This window comes from Oryx dammah, unplaced genomic scaffold (assembly GCF_014754425.2).
Source record: "Oryx dammah isolate SB20612 unplaced genomic scaffold, SCBI_Odam_1.1 HiC_scaffold_28, whole genome shotgun sequence".
NCBI lineage: Eukaryota > Metazoa > Chordata > Mammalia > Artiodactyla > Bovidae > Oryx > Oryx dammah.
This window is the reverse complement of record NW_024070212.1, coordinates 103,179,909-103,198,062: the sequence shown is the minus strand read 5'-3', so window position 1 is coordinate 103,198,062 and position 18,154 is coordinate 103,179,909. Positions and strand designations below refer to the sequence as shown.

Genomic DNA, 18,154 nt, shown 5'->3' with positions numbered 1-18,154 from the left:
CTTCACAGATGATGAGACTGGCTCAGAGAAGGTGACTTTCTCAGGGTCACACACACTGTAGGACTGAATTTGAACCTGGGTCTCTGACTTGGAGCCCATGCTCCTGCTGTGATGAAAAAGTAAAGTGAAGTCACTCAGTCGTGTCTGACTCTTTGCGACCCCCTGAACTATAGCCTACCAGGCTCCGTCCATGGAATTTTTCAGGCAAGAGTACTGGAGTGGGTTGCCATTTTCTTCTGCAGGGGATCTTCCCAACCCAGATTTTGAACCCTGGTCTCCTTCATTGCAGGCAGACGCTGATGAAAGAGGAACACAAATAAAATGCTGTTGACTGTGACCTGGGGCTTCCCAGCTGGCACTAGTGGTGAAGAACCTGCCTGCCAATGCTAGGAGACATAAGAGACGTGGGTTTGATCCTTGGGTTGGGAAGATCCCCTGGAGGAGGGCACGGCAACCCACTCTGTATTCTTGCCTGGAGAATCCCATGGACAGAGGAGCCTGGCAGGCTACAGTCCATGGGGTTGCAAAGAGTCAGACACGACCGAAGTGACTTTACACGCACACACGCAGACAGTGATTGGGAGGCAGGCACAGGGAGGGGGTGTTCTGAGCTGACGGTGGGATGGGGGCTCCCCCAGCAGGAGCGTTGGGGTGAGGGGAGCTTGAGGGGAGCATTTCCTCAGGCTCTGATGGTGAGGCATTTCAGGCAGAGTGCAGTGGCAGCAGTCCCAGGTGGGGGCACTCTGGGAACATTTTGGGCAGGCTGTGGGTCAAGCGTTTCCAGAGAAACGCATTCCCTCAGGCGTCTCTTCCAGGCGTGACACCCCCCTCCAAAGGAGGAGTTCTTCTGGGAGACCAGCATCGTTGCCTTTTGCTGCACCTGCAGCCTGTGCCCCCACATCCTATCTTCCCTCACATATTCACTCCTCATGTCCTTTCCCCTCTTCCCATCCACTGGGAAGTTAGGAACTCTGACTGTCATCTCATCTCTGTCCTGGATATCCTGGTGACCTTGGGTGACTCCCTTTCCCACTCGGAGCCTCAGTTTCCTCATGTGTGCAATTGAGGTTAATTCATGAGCTCATCATGAATCAGATGAGCTGGATTCTAAAGTTCCTTTCATTTCTAAATGTCTGGTTCTGGGCCACTCAGTAGCTTCCCACTGCCCTGTGGGAATTTCCAGGCCTTGGTGGCATGGGCCCCTGATGCCCGCTTGCCCTCCTGACACCCTCTCCCCCTCTGCATCCTCCCCTCCCTATTTGTCTCCCCCGATGCCCTTTCCTTCCATAGCTGTCTCAGTATTTAATTTCATAAGATCCCACGAAGGCAGAAGCAGTTGTCTTCATTCTGCAGATGAAGCTATGCTTCATAAGGAAGGGGGGGTTCCTGGGTTCCTCTCTCGGCCAGCCCAGACAGACCTGTCTGCCACAGCTCAGTGTCTACCTCTGGGAGCTGTGGGTGCATTAAGGGCAATTGAGAGGATTGAGTTGTCTGTGAGCCCAGCCACCTGGAGCTCGGGGGCTTCTTCCTTTGAGGTCCAGCACAGAGCCACAACTCCAGGGAACTTCGATTCTTAGTCCACTTTCCAGATTACTCCCCAGTAATTCTTCCCTCCTCTCCCCTTCCTGTTCCTCCCCCTCCTCCTCTTCCTTCTACCCTTCCTCCTCCTTCTCCTCCTCTGCAACCCCTTGCCAGAGGCTCCTCAGCTGCCCTGTCCATCCAGCATCTAACCCTCTCCTTCATGCTGCTATTGTAGATTTTTGCTGGTCTTCAGCTGCCTGGTGCTGTCTGTGCTGTCCACTATCCAGGAGCACCAGGAACTTGCCAACGAGTGTCTGCTCATCTTAGTGAGTGCTGGAGTCTGGGTCTGAGGGAGGCTGTGTGTGTGGGAGCACCTCTGGGCTGAGGGTGAAGGGCAAGTGAGGCTTCACATAGCATATCTCAGAGAGTGGCTTTCTGTGCTGGGTTCCCTGACATGGTGGCTGTACTTCTCTGGGCTTCATTAAAACCCAGAAGGCTTTATGGGTTGCCATAAAAGCCCACAGGGCTCCCCTGCTTTAAAGCAGGTGTTGGGAGAGCTCTGGTCTCTATAGTAGGGCTTATGATGGGGCCAGAGAAGGGGAGAGGAGGCCCACTCCTTCTCAGGATCGAAGCTGCTAATGCCCCCCGCCATGGGATCTGGTTTTAACCCCTAAACGGAAGCACTTCAGAGGGGCACTGTGGCCGACAAACACCCCTTGTGTCACCTGGTCAGGGTTACAGAAGCTGAGGTGGCTGGGAGGGGGATGAGGAGCAGAAAAACCCAGACAGTTCATGGGCACAGCGACAGGGGACAGACGAGCTTTCAGTCTCTCTGGAAGACATGGAAGAAGCCACTTGCCTTCCGGAAGCCTCCCCAGGTCCATCCAGGCGTACGAACCTCCAGGAGAGGCAGGCTGAGCAAACTCTAATATCCCTAACCCAGAGACTCTGGGCTGGGTGGGTGCTGTGTGATCTAGGCCCGGGGCCTGAAGAGTGGGACCAGAACTCAGGCCCCCGGTCCCACAGGAATTCGTGATGATCGTCGTTTTTGGTCTGGAGTACATCATCCGCGTCTGGTCTGCTGGATGCTGCTGCCGCTACCGAGGATGGCAGGGCCGCTTCCGCTTTGCCAGAAAACCCTTCTGTGTCATCGGTAATGGTCCTATGCCTCCCGCACCTGATCTTTGACCCCAAGCTGCAGGGTTGACACCCTGACCCCAGGACCCTGGCTAGTGACACAGACTCAACGGACCTTCCCAGTCGCCCCCTCGAGCCATAGGAACAACCCCACCCCCACCCCCAGCCTTGGGTCCAAGCACGGGGTAGGTGGGCTTTCTGGCGCCGGCCGTGACCTCACCGCACTCCCCGCCTCTGCAGACTTCATCGTGTTCGTGGCCTCGGTGGCCGTCATCGCCGCGGGCACGCAGGGCAACATCTTTGCCACGTCCGCGCTGCGCAGCATGCGCTTCCTGCAGATTCTGCGCATGGTGCGCATGGACCGCCGCGGCGGCACCTGGAAGCTGCTGGGCTCGGTGGTCTACGCGCACAGCAAGGTGAGGCCGGGCGGGAAGTGGGGGTGAGGGAGGGGGGCGTGTCCGGGGCGGAGCTGGGGCGGCAGGGGGCGGGGCATGGCGGAGCCGGGGGCGGAGTTGGGGATTTAGGGGGTGACTAGGGACCCAGCGCCAGCCAGCCCACCGGGGCTAGGGCGGGCCGGGCAGGGGCGGGGTCAGGGGGCGTTCGGGACCAGGCCAGGAGGCGGGGCCTGAAAGGCAGAAGCCTTTGGGTTTTGGGGTGTCTACGCTTAATAGCGAAGTGGTGACCTGGAGCGGGGTCTGAGGGTGGAGCTGCGGTGGGACCGGATGTGGGGTCGGATGGAAGCCTGAAAGTGGGGGGCAGTGCAAGGTGGGCTCGTGGGCGAAGAGCTGAGCCTGGAAGCTGGAGGGTCAAGGGCAGGGCCGGGGCGGGGCGTGCTCTGAGGTTCTGTGAGGACCTGGCTGTGCCCGAAAGGCGGGCAGGGTCTCCTGGAAGGGAGTTACTGAGAAACAAAGGCCGGCAGAGCGGCCACCAGGGACTTCCGAGAGGTGGGTACTCTTACCCCGTTCCGAACACCTCCCATAGGCCATTCTGGGAGCCGTCAATCTCCCCACCTGTGCCGGGTGGGTCGTCTCATCCCTTGCTGCCCCCACAGGAGCTGATCACCGCCTGGTACATCGGGTTCCTGGTGCTCATCTTCGCCTCCTTCCTGGTCTATCTGGCCGAGAAGGACGCCAACTCCGACTTCTCCTCCTACGCCGACTCGCTCTGGTGGGGGACGGTGCGTGAGGGTCTGTGCAGGGCCGCGCTTCTCCCTGGGACCCTCCCTGGCCTGATCATTGTGACCCCAAATCCTGTGAGCAGCCCCTGTGTTAGTCCCTCAGCTTCCCCCAGTGGACCAGCTTGTGCCCCCTTCTAGTTCCCTGCATCAAGCCCTTGTGACCTGTACCCCTCTCCCCATCAGCAAGGGAGAGGGGGAGAATCTATTGATTAGGAACCAGCCCCTGTGACAAGTCCTTATGACCAGTTCCTGTGGGCAACTATGGAGGCCCCCCTCATGATCAGGCTCCCACCTCCCTGTGCCCCAGGAATCTCCTGTGGGTGGACCCCCTGACCAGCCCTGCAGGTAATTTGTTTGTGTCCCCAGATTACACTGACAACCATCGGCTATGGTGACAAGACGCCACACACGTGGCTGGGCAGGGTCCTGGCTGCTGGCTTCGCCTTACTGGGCATCTCCTTCTTTGCCTTGCCCGCCGTGAGTCCCCCTTCACTTAGGATGGCCCAGCCTAGGGGAGGGGGTCCTGGGGAGAGAGCCTGCTGAGCCCCTGTTCAGCATTTGCATGGGTGGGGGAGACACCTCAGATGGGCAGCAGTAGGGGTACCTTTAAAGCCTTTGGCTGTCCCACCTCCAACCATGCCTATGGCCCTAGGGCATCCTCGGCTCTGGCTTTGCCCTGAAGGTGCAGGAGCAGCACCGACAGAAGCACTTTGAGAAGCGGAGGATGCCAGCAGCCAACCTCATCCAGGTACAGGGGCCCCAGGAAGCCCCTGAACTGAACTGGTGTGTCAGATCTGTATGCTCACCCTTGTGTCTCACTTCACAACTATGACTCCACTCAGAGAGAATTTTCTGGAGCCACATGCCAGGTTAAGGACAGAGCTAGGAGGCTGGCTAAAATTGTCAGAAACTTCTCCCTCTTCTGCATGCCCGGTTCAGGGCTAGCCAGAGCTGGCCCACTGCCCAGCTGCAGCCCCAGCTCTGCACGGCCTGAAGTGGAGTAGAGACTGGACAAGAGATCCTAGGCCCCAGGGGGGGACCCAGTCCTGCCACCCATCAGTGGTGCAGTCATCAGGAAGCCTGCTCTACTCCCAACACCTTAATTCATCCCACCAGCATCTCCACAAATGAATGTTATAACTACAACCAAGAAAAACACCTTGAAAGAAAGAAATGGTTCTTTGAAGAGCAGTTAGCTGGGGCTTGGCCTGATCTGACCTCGAAGGGAAACTCAGGGATGACTGCCCTGGGAAACTGACACTTGAGCAGAGAGCTGGAGGATGGGTAGTTAGCTAGGTGAAGAGGTGAAGGAGGGAGCCTTTGAGGTAAGGGAATGACATGTGCAAAGGTCCTGTGATGAAAGGGAGCAGAGTGTGTTTGATGAACAGGAAAGAATCTAGTGAGGCTGGAACAGAAAGCTCAAGTAGGAGTGTACAGTGGAAGGGTTTGGCTCAGTGGGTGAGGCCCAGATCTGAGGTCAGAGAGAGAAATTTAACATCTTCCTAACAACAGTGAGGATCCATTGACAGGTATGAAGCAGGAGGAAGAGGGGGTGATAATGATCAAATCTGTGTTTTGAAAAGTATTGAGTGGATTGGAGGGTGACCTGTGTGAGTGGAGAGACCAGAGAAGAGACTCCAGCAACAGTTTGGGTGAAATGGGGTGGCAGGTGACTTGGACAAGGGTAGCAACAGGTGAGATGGAAAGAAATGGGCAGATTCTGCATATTTAGAAGGCGAAATTAGTGGTATCAGGAGTGAGGGAGAGGCAGATGTCAGGGTGACTTCTAGGTTTCTGGCTTGCCCGATTGGAGGGTTGATGCCCCTCCTCACTAAAGGGTGACTAGACTTGGGGCATGAAGAGTGAGTTTGGCTGGAATGTGAAGAGTCTGCGGAGGCTCTGAGCCCCTGGGTGGGTGGGGGCTGTGGAGGAGGCAGCTGATGTAGTGGTGTGCACCTGTGGTGAGTAATGTGCTAGGCCGTGTGTGCAGATGGTAATGAAGCCCTGGGCATGGAGGTGCTTGCCCAGCAGGCAGAGGAAAGAAGAAAAGATGGTTTAGAGCTGAGCTTTACGGAACCTGAGCATTTAGTGACTGGGAGGGCAGAGCTGAGCCAGCCAAGGAGGCAGAGAAGGAACCCCCAGAGGGGTGGGAAAAAAGCAGGAGTATGTAGGCTGTTTCCTCCACTGTCTGAGGCATTCCCGTGGGACATGGGGTGAGGCAAGTGCTCTGAATTTTGGGGACCCTGTAACAGCCTTGTGCAAGAGAAACTCCTGCGAGAAATATCGGGCTCGCCAAAAAGTTCATTCGGGTTTTCCAGCCGATGGTGCAGAAAAACCCGAATGAACTTTTCGGCCAACCCAATAGTTCCAGGAACACTGGCACAGCTCACCTCTCCTGCTTTGACCCCCTCAGCCCAGGTCTGGCTTAACACCCCCTTATCTCTCCTCCCCAGGGTGGAACCCCCTCCCCCATCTCTGTTATCGCCAGCCACCAGCCCATCTTTGCCTTCTCAGCATCCCTTGGGGCACAATGGCTGCTGTCCCCTGGGAACTGGCCTTCCAAGGGGCATTGTAGGGGCAGGTGGCTGGCACTGGCTGTGCCGAGAGACAGCTGGTATTGTGGTGCCCATAATTAATGAGACAGCTTTGGCAGCTGCTCCCCAACCCAATCCAAGGGACTAGGCAAGCAGGAAGTAAAAATATTCTTGTCCTAGGAGGGTGCCTGGCCAGTGAGGTCAGCAGTGGGCTGGCCCTTAAGGACAAGATGCATCTAAAGAAGGATCCAGTTCTGCTTCCTCCTGCCCAGCACCTGCCGTTGCTGATCACCCCATTCACCCCAAGTCCCTACTGACTCTTCTCTTTACCTGGGGGGAGAGGGATAGTCCTTCCTCTTGTCTGACCCTCATCCCTGCTGCTGCAGAGGAGACCCAGCAACTTCATGGATGCTAAGGGCCTGGTAGTTGATGTTCTTTCCTCCCCTCCTCAATCCCATGGGCAGTGGCAGGCAGCTGGGAAGAATGGGGTAGGGTTATTTTTAGTAATAATAATTCATTTAGTCAGTATTCATTCCTCAGACATTGCAGAGCACCCACCATGTGCCAGAGGATACAGTGCTGACCAAGACACAGCTTACAGACTAAGGAGAGAGAAGTACATTAATCAAATACACAGTGAATAAATATATATCAGCTGTGGGAACTGGACATAACAGGAGTGATTAATAGGGAAACTTGGTATTAAGTGCCTACTACGTGTCATGCACTGTACTTGGCATTTAATGAACATTTCCCCATTTAGTCCGAACAGCCTTGTTGCATGCATGCTCAGTCGCTTCCATCATGTCCAACTCTTTGAGACCCTGTGGACTGTAGCCCGCCAGGCTTCTCTGTCCATGGGGATTCTCTAGGCAAGAATACTGGAGTGGGTAGACATGCCCTCCTCCAGGGGATCTTCCTGACCCAGGGATCAAACCCAGGTCTCTTCTGTCTCCTGCATTGGCAGGTGGGTTCTTTATCACGAGCGCCACTTGGGAGGCCCCCACCACCCTGTTAGGCAAGTCGTACTGTGTCCATTTCACAGATGAGAAACTTAAGGCTCTGCAGCTTTATTTAATTGTCCACCCAAGTAGGTGGCAAAGCTGGAATTGGAAACTCACTGCTGCCTGATGGCAAAACCCCAGCTCTTAACTCCCACAGAGCCTCTGGCTCTGAGGCTGACTGCGTGTCACCTTGGGAGTCTTCTCCCCAGGCCTCCTCTGACCTTGCTGGTGGCTGTGGAGTTGGAACAAGTCTCTGACTCTGAGTACCCTTCAACTGGCCTGAGGCCTGGGTTCTTTGGGGGGCAGAGGGCTGGTTGGGGGCTGAGAGGCCTCTCCAATGCCGGGTCCCCCAACACCTCCTTCCGCTTCCTCCCACACCACCAGGCGGCATGGCGCCTCTACTCCACCGACGCGAGCCGGGCCTACCTGACGGCCACCTGGTACTACTATGACAGCATCCTCCCATCCTTCAGGTAGACCCTCCCGTGGGGGGACGGGGAGGTGGGTGGCTGACAGTAATGCCCCTGAGGACAGATGGCTGGGACACAGTCCTGGAGGCTGGGACACAGTCCTGGAGGCTGGGAAGGGGGTCATGGCTCCCATGGGAGCCTCTGGGGCTGGCTCTGCAGAGCCTGTGTAACCCAGAGCCTGGAGGGTCCTCTCTCCCACTCTGTTCTGCCAGGGAAGGTGGGGACATTGGACTCAGGGCTAAGCCCTGGTCCTGGCAGTCTACATGTCCCCCCCAGAGCAGTTGCCCCTTGGGACAGAGCCCAGTCAGCTTGCTCCCCTCAGTCTGAGTTGGGGTCAGCGTTAGCCCTTGCAGTGGATAGAGACACTGTGGTGTGGGCAAGAATGTATGTGCCAGAGTTAGGTACTAACACCCACCCCAGCACCCCTACAACATGCCTGCTTTTACTGTACCAAGTAGCAGCCTTAGGGCCCAAAGGTGGGTTCGTCCCACTGTCCCAAGCTGGGGTAAGACTGCATGGGGTGGCTCCACACAGGAGGTCATTAATAGCATGCCTGGCCACACCCTGGGGCAGGAATGAAGACCTTGGAGAGCGGCTCAGCCCTGAGGGCTGCGAGGGAGGCGGGGCCAGGCTGCAGTGCTCAGCATTTCTGCGGCTGCCTTTTTTGCCTCATTAGTTCTTGCAGAGCAGCTGTTGCGTGATCCCACTCACTCCCACACCTGGCTGCCCCCTCCGTGCTTCCTCAGCCTTAGGGGGCTTCCTAGGGGAGGAGCAGGAGAGAAGGGGCTGGGAAGGGGGCCTCCCAGAATCACACTGGCTCCCCCACCTCTCCACCTGGCAGAGGCAAGTGCCCACCCCAAAGACAGGGATGGTAGTTAGACTATTAATAGAAAGAGCCCTTCTTTCTAGAAGCAGTCCTCAGGACTCAAGGCCAGGCCCTGGGGAGTAGGGCAGGGGATAATTTGTTAGACATATGTGTGAGATGGGAAGGTATGATTTGGGGGAGATGGTCTTGGGTCCTCTGGGAAGAGAGTCAGAGCTTGGTTGGCAAATTCTGGGTCCACTGATCCTTCTGCTCCCTGGACCTCAGTTTCCTCATCCGTGCAATGGGAAGGCAAAGAGAGGCAAGAACTCTTTCTTGGGTTAGAGAAACAGGAGATGGCCTGGAGAGTTCAGAAGAAGCTGAGCCCTCAGTTTAGTCTCTGAGAACCCAGCGTGAGGGCTGCAGAAGGAAGTGGGCTGCCTATCAAGTCTCCCTCCTCAGCCTCAGTTTCCCCTAAAATCCAGTCAGATCTGGAGGGCAGGATTTCAGGGCTGCTGCTGGCCTCCAGGTGGGCAAGGCTCCGCGTGCAGGCGCTCCACTTGCTAAGCAGAGAGTGAGGTGGATTTGAGGTCCCCGCCTTCCCCCTTGGGAGGGTGCCCCCTAGTGGTGCCCATCCAGCACAATCATACTGGGCATCCTTGAGGGTTTCCCAGGAGCTGAGAAGAGAAAAAGAGAGAGGAAGGCTACTCTCCCATTCCCACCCTTGCCCATGTGGGCCTCGTGTGTTCGCTGAGCATCTCCAGACAGGCCGGGCCCGGGGGTAATCCATCAAGAGCTGAGTCCTTAGGTGGGGGGCGGTGCCAGGGCCCTGCCTGCCGCTGATGGCGCCCTCTCCTGCAGAGAGCTGGCCCTCTTGTTTGAGCACGTGCAACGGGCCCGCAACGGGGGCCTACGGCCCCTGCAGGTACGGCGGGCGCCGGTACCCGACGGAGCGCCCTCCCGTTACCCGCCCGTTGCCACCTGCCACCGGCCGGGCAGCGCCTCCTTCTGCCCTGGGGAAAGGTAGGGGGCCCCCCGGGGCTGCCACCTCCTCTTGCTTCTCCTCCTCTTCCATTCTGTCTCCTCCTCTCTCAGACCTGTCTCCAGCCTCTGTGTGGGTGTCTGGGCCCGTGCTGGGGACTCCCAGGCCTTGTCAGGAGGCCTGGGCAGTTGTCATCAGATGGCCTGACAGGTACAGACCGACGGTCTCTCTGGAAAGGCCAGAGCTGACGCACCGTTTTATCACCCGGGACTCCAGGGGCCTGAGTGGGGAGACGTCCACACCGTGCTTTCCCATCACCCCCTCCATTCATTCCATTGTCCTCTTTCTTTCTCTGTTTCCACGTCCCCCTCACTCTTCCATCCCTGCACCCCTATCCCTCCCGGGAAGCTGGAGAGAGGAGGAGGCCGCTGGCCACAGGTGCTTACGGCTCAGGTAATCGTGGGCACCGTCCCGGGGTGTGAGGGCCGGGGCCCCACCTCCCCAGCATGTTCCTCGAGAAGGGGCTTGACACTGAACTCGCCTTTCGGGAAGGAGATGCCAGCTGGAAAGAGAGCTCTGTGACTAAGAGCTGCTGAAGGGCCTATGTAAACTCAACCAGTGACTAATGCTCTTGTCTTGTGCAAGCCTTGTCCACAGCTTTGCTAATCCCAGAGCCTCCTCCTGGGATTCTCCCACAATGCCTTTCTTTCTTACGGAAGGACATTTTGCTGTCCTGACAATCTCTCTCCCCTTGACCTGCCTCTCCTGGAGCTTTTGCATCTTAAAAGAACAACGAAAGAACAACGCTTACCCCCACATAAATGTTCATAAATAGTGGAATTTCAGGCATACTTGGATAAGGGAAGCCCACTAACTCACTGTATATGGGAAAGTGACTGTTCTTACAGAGGTGTAGCTTTGAGGCCAAGGGTTCAATCCCTACCCGCCCCCGTCATCATCCCCTGTCCTTTGCCCATTGGTTCGTTTTATTTCATCTTTGCATATCACCCCTGAATCAGTCAGGTGGACATTTGGACCTTGAGCCTCGGGTGTGATTCTGAGCCCCATGCCTAGAACAAGGGAGGGGAAAAGAGGTGTACACTCGGGGATCAGAAGGAGATGCTATGAAAGCCTCTGCTGCTTGGTGCTGTGTGTCCTTGAGAAAGTCATCAAGCCACTCTGAGCCTCAGGGTTCTGGGCAGAAAATTAGCAGTGTGAAGGCTGCTCAGGGGCTGATCTGGATTTCTGGGCTGAAAAGGCTCAGGGAACAGGGAAGAGGGGGTTCTGGTGCAGAGATTGCAGGGAGCAGAATTCCTTTCCTGGTCTCAGCGAGGGCAGTTCTGGCCAGGGGCTGGATAAGAAGTGGGTGAAGAGGGAGACCCCGCTAGGTCTCTGGGAGGAGGGGACGTGTAATTGGCCAGGCCAGGCTGGAGGTCCCTGGAAGAGGGTCCACGGTGCAGTCCATGCATACTGTCTGTCACTATCTGAATATCCCAGTGTTATCCCTGCCCCGACCCAACCACAGCAGACAGGCAGAAGCTCAGAAGTTTTGGCATTTGAGCAACCCTGCCCACAGCCTGAGCCAGGGCTCTTTGCAGCTTCAGTTCACTCTGGTGTCACTTTGCCTGAGTAGGAAGGTGCCAGAAATGGAGATTATCCTGGACCCCAGCATCTGTACCATCTCCCACAGCTGCTCTGGGTCTCTGGGCTCCCCAAGGCCTAGGAGCAGATGACCACTGAGGACTCGGCCATCACTGACTCCCAGCCTGTGTGGGTCTGCCCTGCAGTGTCTATGTGGTTGGGGCTCATGGTGATGGTGGTGGAGTATTCCTTATTCCCCAGACCCCAGGGGGCCGAACTGTCACTTCTAGGAAATTAGTGTGTGTGTGCTAAGTCACCTCAGTCGTGCCCGACTCTTTGCGACCCCATGGACTATAGCCCGCTAGGCTCCTCTGTCCATGGGATTCTCCAAGGAAGAATATTAGAGTGGGCTGCCATGCCTGCCTCCAGGAGAATCTTCCTGACCTAGGGATCGAACCCACATCTCTTATGTCTCCTCTACTGGCAGATGGATTCTTTACCACTAGCACCACCTGGGAAGCCCCCTAGGAGATCAGGCAGCAGACCAAATGGCAAGATCCTTAATTTTGGCTGTCTGGGCCCTGTGGGCTGGGTGCCCAAGACAGGACCACCCCAACACACACACACACACACACACACACACACACACACCTGGTTGGCCACAGCCTTAGTGGTGCTTGTGGATGGACCCAGGTTGAGCATGTTCCCAGGATGACAAGGACTTCCTGAGGGGTGGCTGTGCCAGAGCCAGCACCTCTCTCTGTGGGTTTTGCAATGAGACGCTAAGACAGTGGTTTTCAGAGCATGGTCCCCAACTTTCTCTATGTCGGCATCCCATGGGACATTTGTTCATCATGCAGAGATACCTGGACCTCTCCCCAAGCCACAGAATGAGCATCTCTAGAAAAGAGGCATGGAATTCTGCATATTTAACACGCTCCCCATGAGATCCTTATGCAAAGCTGGAGAAACTCTGCCTTCTAGGCACGTGGGCTAGAGGATGATTCGAGTGGGGGGTCCTTCTCTCCCACCAGCCACAGGAGGCTGGCCCCATCCTGGCAGCTGCCCATGCTCTGCCCACCTGCCTCCTTCCCACTAACCTCTGTTGTGTCTTGTTCTCCACTTTCCAGCCAGATGTTTAGTAATAAACGGAGTTTCTTTCGGATCCACGCCAGCTGGAGACCGAGGTACCCCCTCGCCTGCTCCTCCTGTCCCCGCTTCTCCTGGCCCCACCCAGTTCTGGGGCTGGAGAGGGAGACAGGATGGGCCAAGGACAAGGTGCATGTGCCTGCCGCCTGCCGTCTGCCTTGGGGCCCTGATGAGCCCCTCGCCTTTCTGGGGATGCTTCTGCCTGGTCTGGAGACCTGGGCTTGTTCCCCAGTCTGTCAGGAGGGACACCTACAGGAGCCTTGGGATGAGTTCTGGCTCTGCTGCTGATGCTCCCCCACCCCAGGCTCGTGTGATCTTGGCCAGATTGCCTTCCTTCTTTGGACCTCAGTTTCCCATCTGTGGAATGGGCAGATTGAACTAGAGGCTCTCGGAGGGTCCTTCCCACTCTGAATTTTTCCAGGCCTTTAGCTTCCTGGCTTCGTACTGCCCACTGAGGTCCTAGCAGATGCCTGAAGGGGCTGGGGTTGGTGCCTCCTTCACCAACTCCAGAGCCCAGTTCTTTAGCCGCCTCACCACTACATTCCTTGGTACCTGCCCTGTGCCAGGCCCTGCACTAGGAGCACAGTGATGAATAAAACATGGTGCCTAGAAAGTTGCAAGGAGTAACTGCCATGAGGTGTGAGCAACACAATTCAAGGAGGAAGCAGAGGGTGGCGAACACGAAGGGGAGGAGGTGAGAGAGCTCGGCTGCTGCAGCCTGTCGTGGAGGTCGGGGGCTAAAGCTGGCTCACAAAAGCCTCGTGAGAACCTCATTCTGTTGGCACTGCCTGGCGCTGGGGCTTATGAGTCCTGCGCATCCCAAAGTGCCTCGGCAGCCTTGTGGATTGGGGCGGGAGGGTGGGGGGCTGGGGCGTGAGGAGGAGAGGGGTGGGCTCTCCAGAGCTCCTTGCTGCTTGACCCAGAAGCAGAGTTTCTTAGAAATGTGGCTCCGTTCTGAATCTGGCTGGGGGCCTTGGGTGCAAGCCTTCTGTGCCTCCACTTCCTCAGATGTAAAATGAGGGTGATTCTAGGATCTGTTTCCACTCAAACTGTGCCTGGCTCAGAGGAAGTGCTAGATAAATGTTGGCCTCATGCGATTTACTGTTATGGTATGCGCTTGGGAACCACCGCTGGAGGGAACACGCTGGAGGGTAAAGCCGAGGAAACTCTGGGTCAGCTGTCCCCCTTTGCAAGATTCCCTGGGCTCTGTGGGTGTGATGGGCAGGAAGGGCAAGGCCAGGGCTGTTTCCACAGTCTCGAAGAGAGGGACTATATTCAGCATCAGAACAGGTCGGCTGCCTCCGACCTTCTGTGAGCCTGGTGTTTGGCGGGCAGATGGAGTGCTTAAAGAAATCCCTGTGGAAGTGAGCACAGGGGTTGGGTCCAGCCAAGCAGTCAGAAGGCAGCATGTGCCCTGAGCTTGCCCTCTCTTACAGGGATGCCCCAGTTACATTCACACACCTGTCCCCCAGCCACCAATGAGTGGAAATCACTGGCAGCACTGATGTTTGGGGCCAGAAAATTCCTTATTGTTGGAGGTTGTCCCATGCATTGTTCAGCATGATTAACTGCATCCTTGGCCTGTACCTAGATGCTAGGAGCACCTCCCTCCTCACCCCAGGGAGACAACCAAAAATGTCTCCAGCCAGATGTCCCCTAGTGAGCAAAATAACCCCCAGCTGAGAATTACTGCCAGAGACCCTCTCCTGTTGGCTCCTCCCAGAGAAAGAACACAGCCTCTGAAGTCACAGAAAACTGGGTTCCAGTCCTTGTTCCATGCAGAGGAGCTCTGTGACCTTGGAAGCTTAGGCACCCCCTTCCATATCTGTAAAATAGGGGTGGTAACTATGGAACCCGCCACCCAACGTGGCTGAGAGCCGAAAAGGCTCAGGCAGTCGGCCCGGACCTTGTGTGCTCTTCTGATGTCCACTGTGTGCCAGGTTCCTTTCCATTTTCTTTGAGCTTTTAGGCTCCAGAGAGACTGATGTGAGCCATTTTCTGGGCCCTGCCCAAGGAGCTGGAATCCAGGGCCGCCGCTGGGGAAACAGCGCCTTCTTATACTGCAAAGGAGCCCAGGGTCTCTGGCTGGCTGGAAAGTTACAGAATCCCACAAGTCAGGCTAGAAGCTCCTGCAACCATCTCAGAATCAGAGCTGGAGAGAGACCTTTCAAGACCTCTAGGGCAAGTGCCCACACCCCTTCCTTCATGAGTCCTACTGAGTGCAAGCTCAGTATGGCTCGCACACTTCTCATGACAGGGAGGTCAGCCCCTTCCCCCAGAACAGCACTGGAGTGATGTGCCAGGCACAGAGATCCAGACTTCTGGGCCCTTGCCTGACTGTCAGGGCCTTCTCTGCCCCTCTCTCTTCCTCTGCCCCTTGAAGGAGCGGAGGACAGATGGGGTGGTCGCACGGACTGGGTGGGGTGGTGGGTGCTTGCCAGCATGAGAAGAGCCTGAAGGAACTGCTCTGCAGAGGAAAGTTTGGGAGAGCCAACCTCAAACTTCGGTTGGAATCTTTGGTATGTGCTGAGGAAATCCTGGGCCAGCCAACAGCATGATGGGTTGCGGGGAGCCACCCCATCCTTCCCTTCTGATATCCTCAGGGCCCCCATCCTTGTCCTATTACCTCTCCCCTCCGGGCAGAGGTCCCTCCTCCTAAGGATGGCCCTACATACATCCCAGCTGCCTTCCCAATAGCACCTTCTGGGGCCTCCCTCCCCTCAGCACCTTGCTCTATATACTTCATCCCCTGTGCCCGGGCATGGAGGACCCCGGTCCCCACTCAGCTCTGAAACTAGAATCTGTCTCCTGCTCAACCCTTGATCTGAAAGTCTCTGAGACCTGGTGACACAGTGTCCCCCCTGGCCCCTGCCCCTGGCCCGCATCAGAATTCCCCAAGACTGGCTGGTGTTCTCCTGAGCTGGGGCCCTGGACATTCGAGGTGCAAGGGCCCCAAAGCTGTCTGAAGGGGGCCTTTCAAGTGGCAAACATGCAGGGTGGTGGCTGTGACATCTCCAGGAGGCCTCGGATGGGGACGTTTGGACAGGTCCCATTCAGACAGCGATAACACGGTCCTTGAACCTTTTGGATAGAGTTACTCTAGCAGGCACTGGGTACGCTGGGCCTGTCCAGGGGCACCCGAGGCCTCCCTTCACCTGTCTGCTTCCAAGATTTGGAGGATAGGTGAGGAGTTTGGGTGTGGGAAGGGGAGTCTAAGGGCATACACAGATACATGCACGTGTCTTCACATGTACACAGACGTGTAGGTGCTGTTGAACTGCAGACTCAGGAGGCAGTGGGAGGTCATGTGGGCAGGATGTCAGTCTGGGTGGACAGAGAAGAACAGGTTATAGACCTTCACTGGTTTGTGGGTGGGGCCCACCGGCATGGCCTGGGCATACATGTGGGCCCAGCAGCTGGACCCACAGGGCTAAGACCCCCAGCAGGCCAGGACATTGCACACCTCCAGGCTGTGATTTCATTCACACAGAAATCTGAATGATGGAGACCTTTGGAATTTTGCAGTGCACTGCCTATACAACTGTACCAGGTCCTAAGGCCCTGAGCTGACCAGGTGAGGTCAGATAGCTCCAGCGGTGGGCAAAGGAGGAAAATAGGTACACACCCTGGCACCTGTGTGCATAGAAGCACAGACACTACACGCGTACACGCACACACCCTCAGCTCCACACAGCCGGCCCGCGTGTACAGAGAGGAGCTGGGGGCCTAACTCAGTGTGCATGGCCGGGTGAGCTTCTCCATCCCTCAGCAGCTTGTCTGTCCCCAGAGGGGTCTCTGCCTCCACTCCCCGCCCCCGGCTGGGCCAGGCCCAGCTCCCGGTCCTCTGTCTGCCTCTGATTCCCTTCTTGGGTTTCTGTCACTCTTTCCACTCTGACATCTGTCTCCTGTGCACCTTTATCTGTCCGGGCAATGACGGGTGGGAGGTGGGGGTGGGGAGTGGAATTGTTCAGACTGAACCTGGATTGGCTTCTCATAGGAGTCAGGGCCCCCCTTACCACACCCATGTCCCATCCTAGGAAGTCGCCGCTTGGAGGAGAGTCAGCCCCAGTAGCTGCCCCCAAGTCCCAAGTCAGCTGTGTCCCCACTCACACCTACCCCCAGCTGCAGCTAACTTGACTCTCTCCCCCATCCGACCTGCCCTGCCAGCAGCCGGATGGGCATCAAAGACCGCATCCGCATGGGCAGCTCCCAGCGGCGGACGGGCCCCTCCAAGCAGCACCTGGCACCTCCGCCGACGCCCACTTCCCCGAGTAGCGAGCAGGTGGGTGAGGCCAGCAGTCCCACCAAGGTACAGAAGAGCTGGAGCTTCAACGACCGCACCCGCTTCCGGGCCTCCCTGAGACTCAAACCCCGCACCTCGGCTGAGGGTGAGCCCCTGCGGGTGTGGGGCCAGGACCCGCTGAGGATGGCAGGGCGGGCCTGGAGTCTGGGCTGGGGGTGGGAACACTTGGTTCTAGTCCCAGCTTTGCAGCAGATTGAACATCTTTGGGCACCAGTCTTCTGGTCTATAAAATGGGCATCATAATACTTGCTTTGCTGGGCTCCAGGCTGTTTGAGAATCAGAGGAGAATATAGAGGTGGCATTTGGTAGTGGTTAAGAGCATAGGCTTTGCTAGATAGGAGGGGAGTTTGGGAGAGAATGGATGCAAGTATATATATGGCTGAGTTGTTCTAAACTATCACAACATTGTTAACTGGCTATGTGAAGTTGTTTCAGTCATGTCTGACTTTGTAACCCTATGGACTGTAACCAGCCAGGCTCCTCTGTCCATAGGGTTCTCCAGGCAAGAATACTGGAGTGAGCTGCCATGCCCTCCTCTAGGGGATCTTCCTGACCCAGCGATCGAACCAGAGTCTCTTATGTCTCCTTCTCTGGCAGGTGGTTCTTTACCACCAGCACCACCTAGGAAAACGCCAATATTTAGAAAAAGAAAAAAGATTGGGGAACACATGTACACTCATGGCAGATTCAAGTCAATGTATGGCAAAACCAATACAATATTGTAAAGTAAAATTAATTAATTAAAAAAAATAAAAATACATGACAAGAACAAAAGAAAAAAAAAAGAAAAAAGAGCACAGGCTTTGGAGCCAGGCTGCCTGGGTTTGAATCCTGGCTTTATCATTTATCTTGGGCAGGTAACCTAATCTCCCTGGGCTTCATTTTCCATGTCTATAAAATGGGGACAGTGATCACATCTACTTCATAGGATTATTGTGAGGATTATATGAGATTATCCACAGTAGGTGAACAGAAGAGTTCTGGAATATAGTAAGTGCTCATCAAAAGCTAGCAGACTTACAAACATGCTCTGGAAGGAGCGGGAGGCCATCCGTGCTGAAGAGAGCCCTGACTGTGCACAGCCCCACTCTGGATTATCTTGTCTACTTCTCTTAGCAATAGCAGGGTTGTGTCTATCCCCATTTTACAGATGGGCAGACTGAGCTCTCTCAGCAGGGAAATGGCAAAACTGATATCCCTAAGCAGGTCTGTCCAACTCCATAGCCCATGCTCCCCACCCTGCCCAAGTTTACTGGCCCAGCCTGTGGATGAGGCTGTGAGCCTGGTGGGGGCTGCATTTAGAGAGGTGGCTTTTTGGAGTTCCAGCTCTGTTCCTGACTTCCACTGTGACCTGGGTAAGCTACTGCCCTTTTCTGTGCCTCAGTGTCCCCTTCTGAAAAACAGAGGATTGGACCAGATTCCCTGAAAGACTTCTCCCAGCTCTGACATGCTTCAGGCCCCTGGGTGGTGGTGGGGGCGGGGTTGTAGAGGGGG

The 18,154-nt window shown here is 56.2% G+C and overlaps 1 protein-coding gene across 1 annotated transcript in view; it reads left to right on the top strand.

Annotated features, from left to right (window-relative positions):
- Positions 1-18,154, top strand: part of KCNQ4 (potassium voltage-gated channel subfamily Q member 4) — a 58,977-nt gene that overhangs the window by 30,006 nt on the left and 10,817 nt on the right. The window contains exons 2-10 of the mRNA XM_040231549.1: positions 1,757-1,847; positions 2,548-2,674; positions 2,899-3,074; positions 3,710-3,835; positions 4,202-4,312; positions 4,488-4,583; positions 7,758-7,846; positions 9,507-9,668; positions 16,525-16,745. Of these exons, the coding sequence (XP_040087483.1) occupies positions 1,757-1,847; positions 2,548-2,674; positions 2,899-3,074; positions 3,710-3,835; positions 4,202-4,312; positions 4,488-4,583; positions 7,758-7,846; positions 9,507-9,668; positions 16,525-16,745 (1,199 nt within the window). The remainder of the gene's footprint in view (positions 1-1,756; positions 1,848-2,547; positions 2,675-2,898; positions 3,075-3,709; positions 3,836-4,201; positions 4,313-4,487; positions 4,584-7,757; positions 7,847-9,506; positions 9,669-16,524; positions 16,746-18,154) is intronic.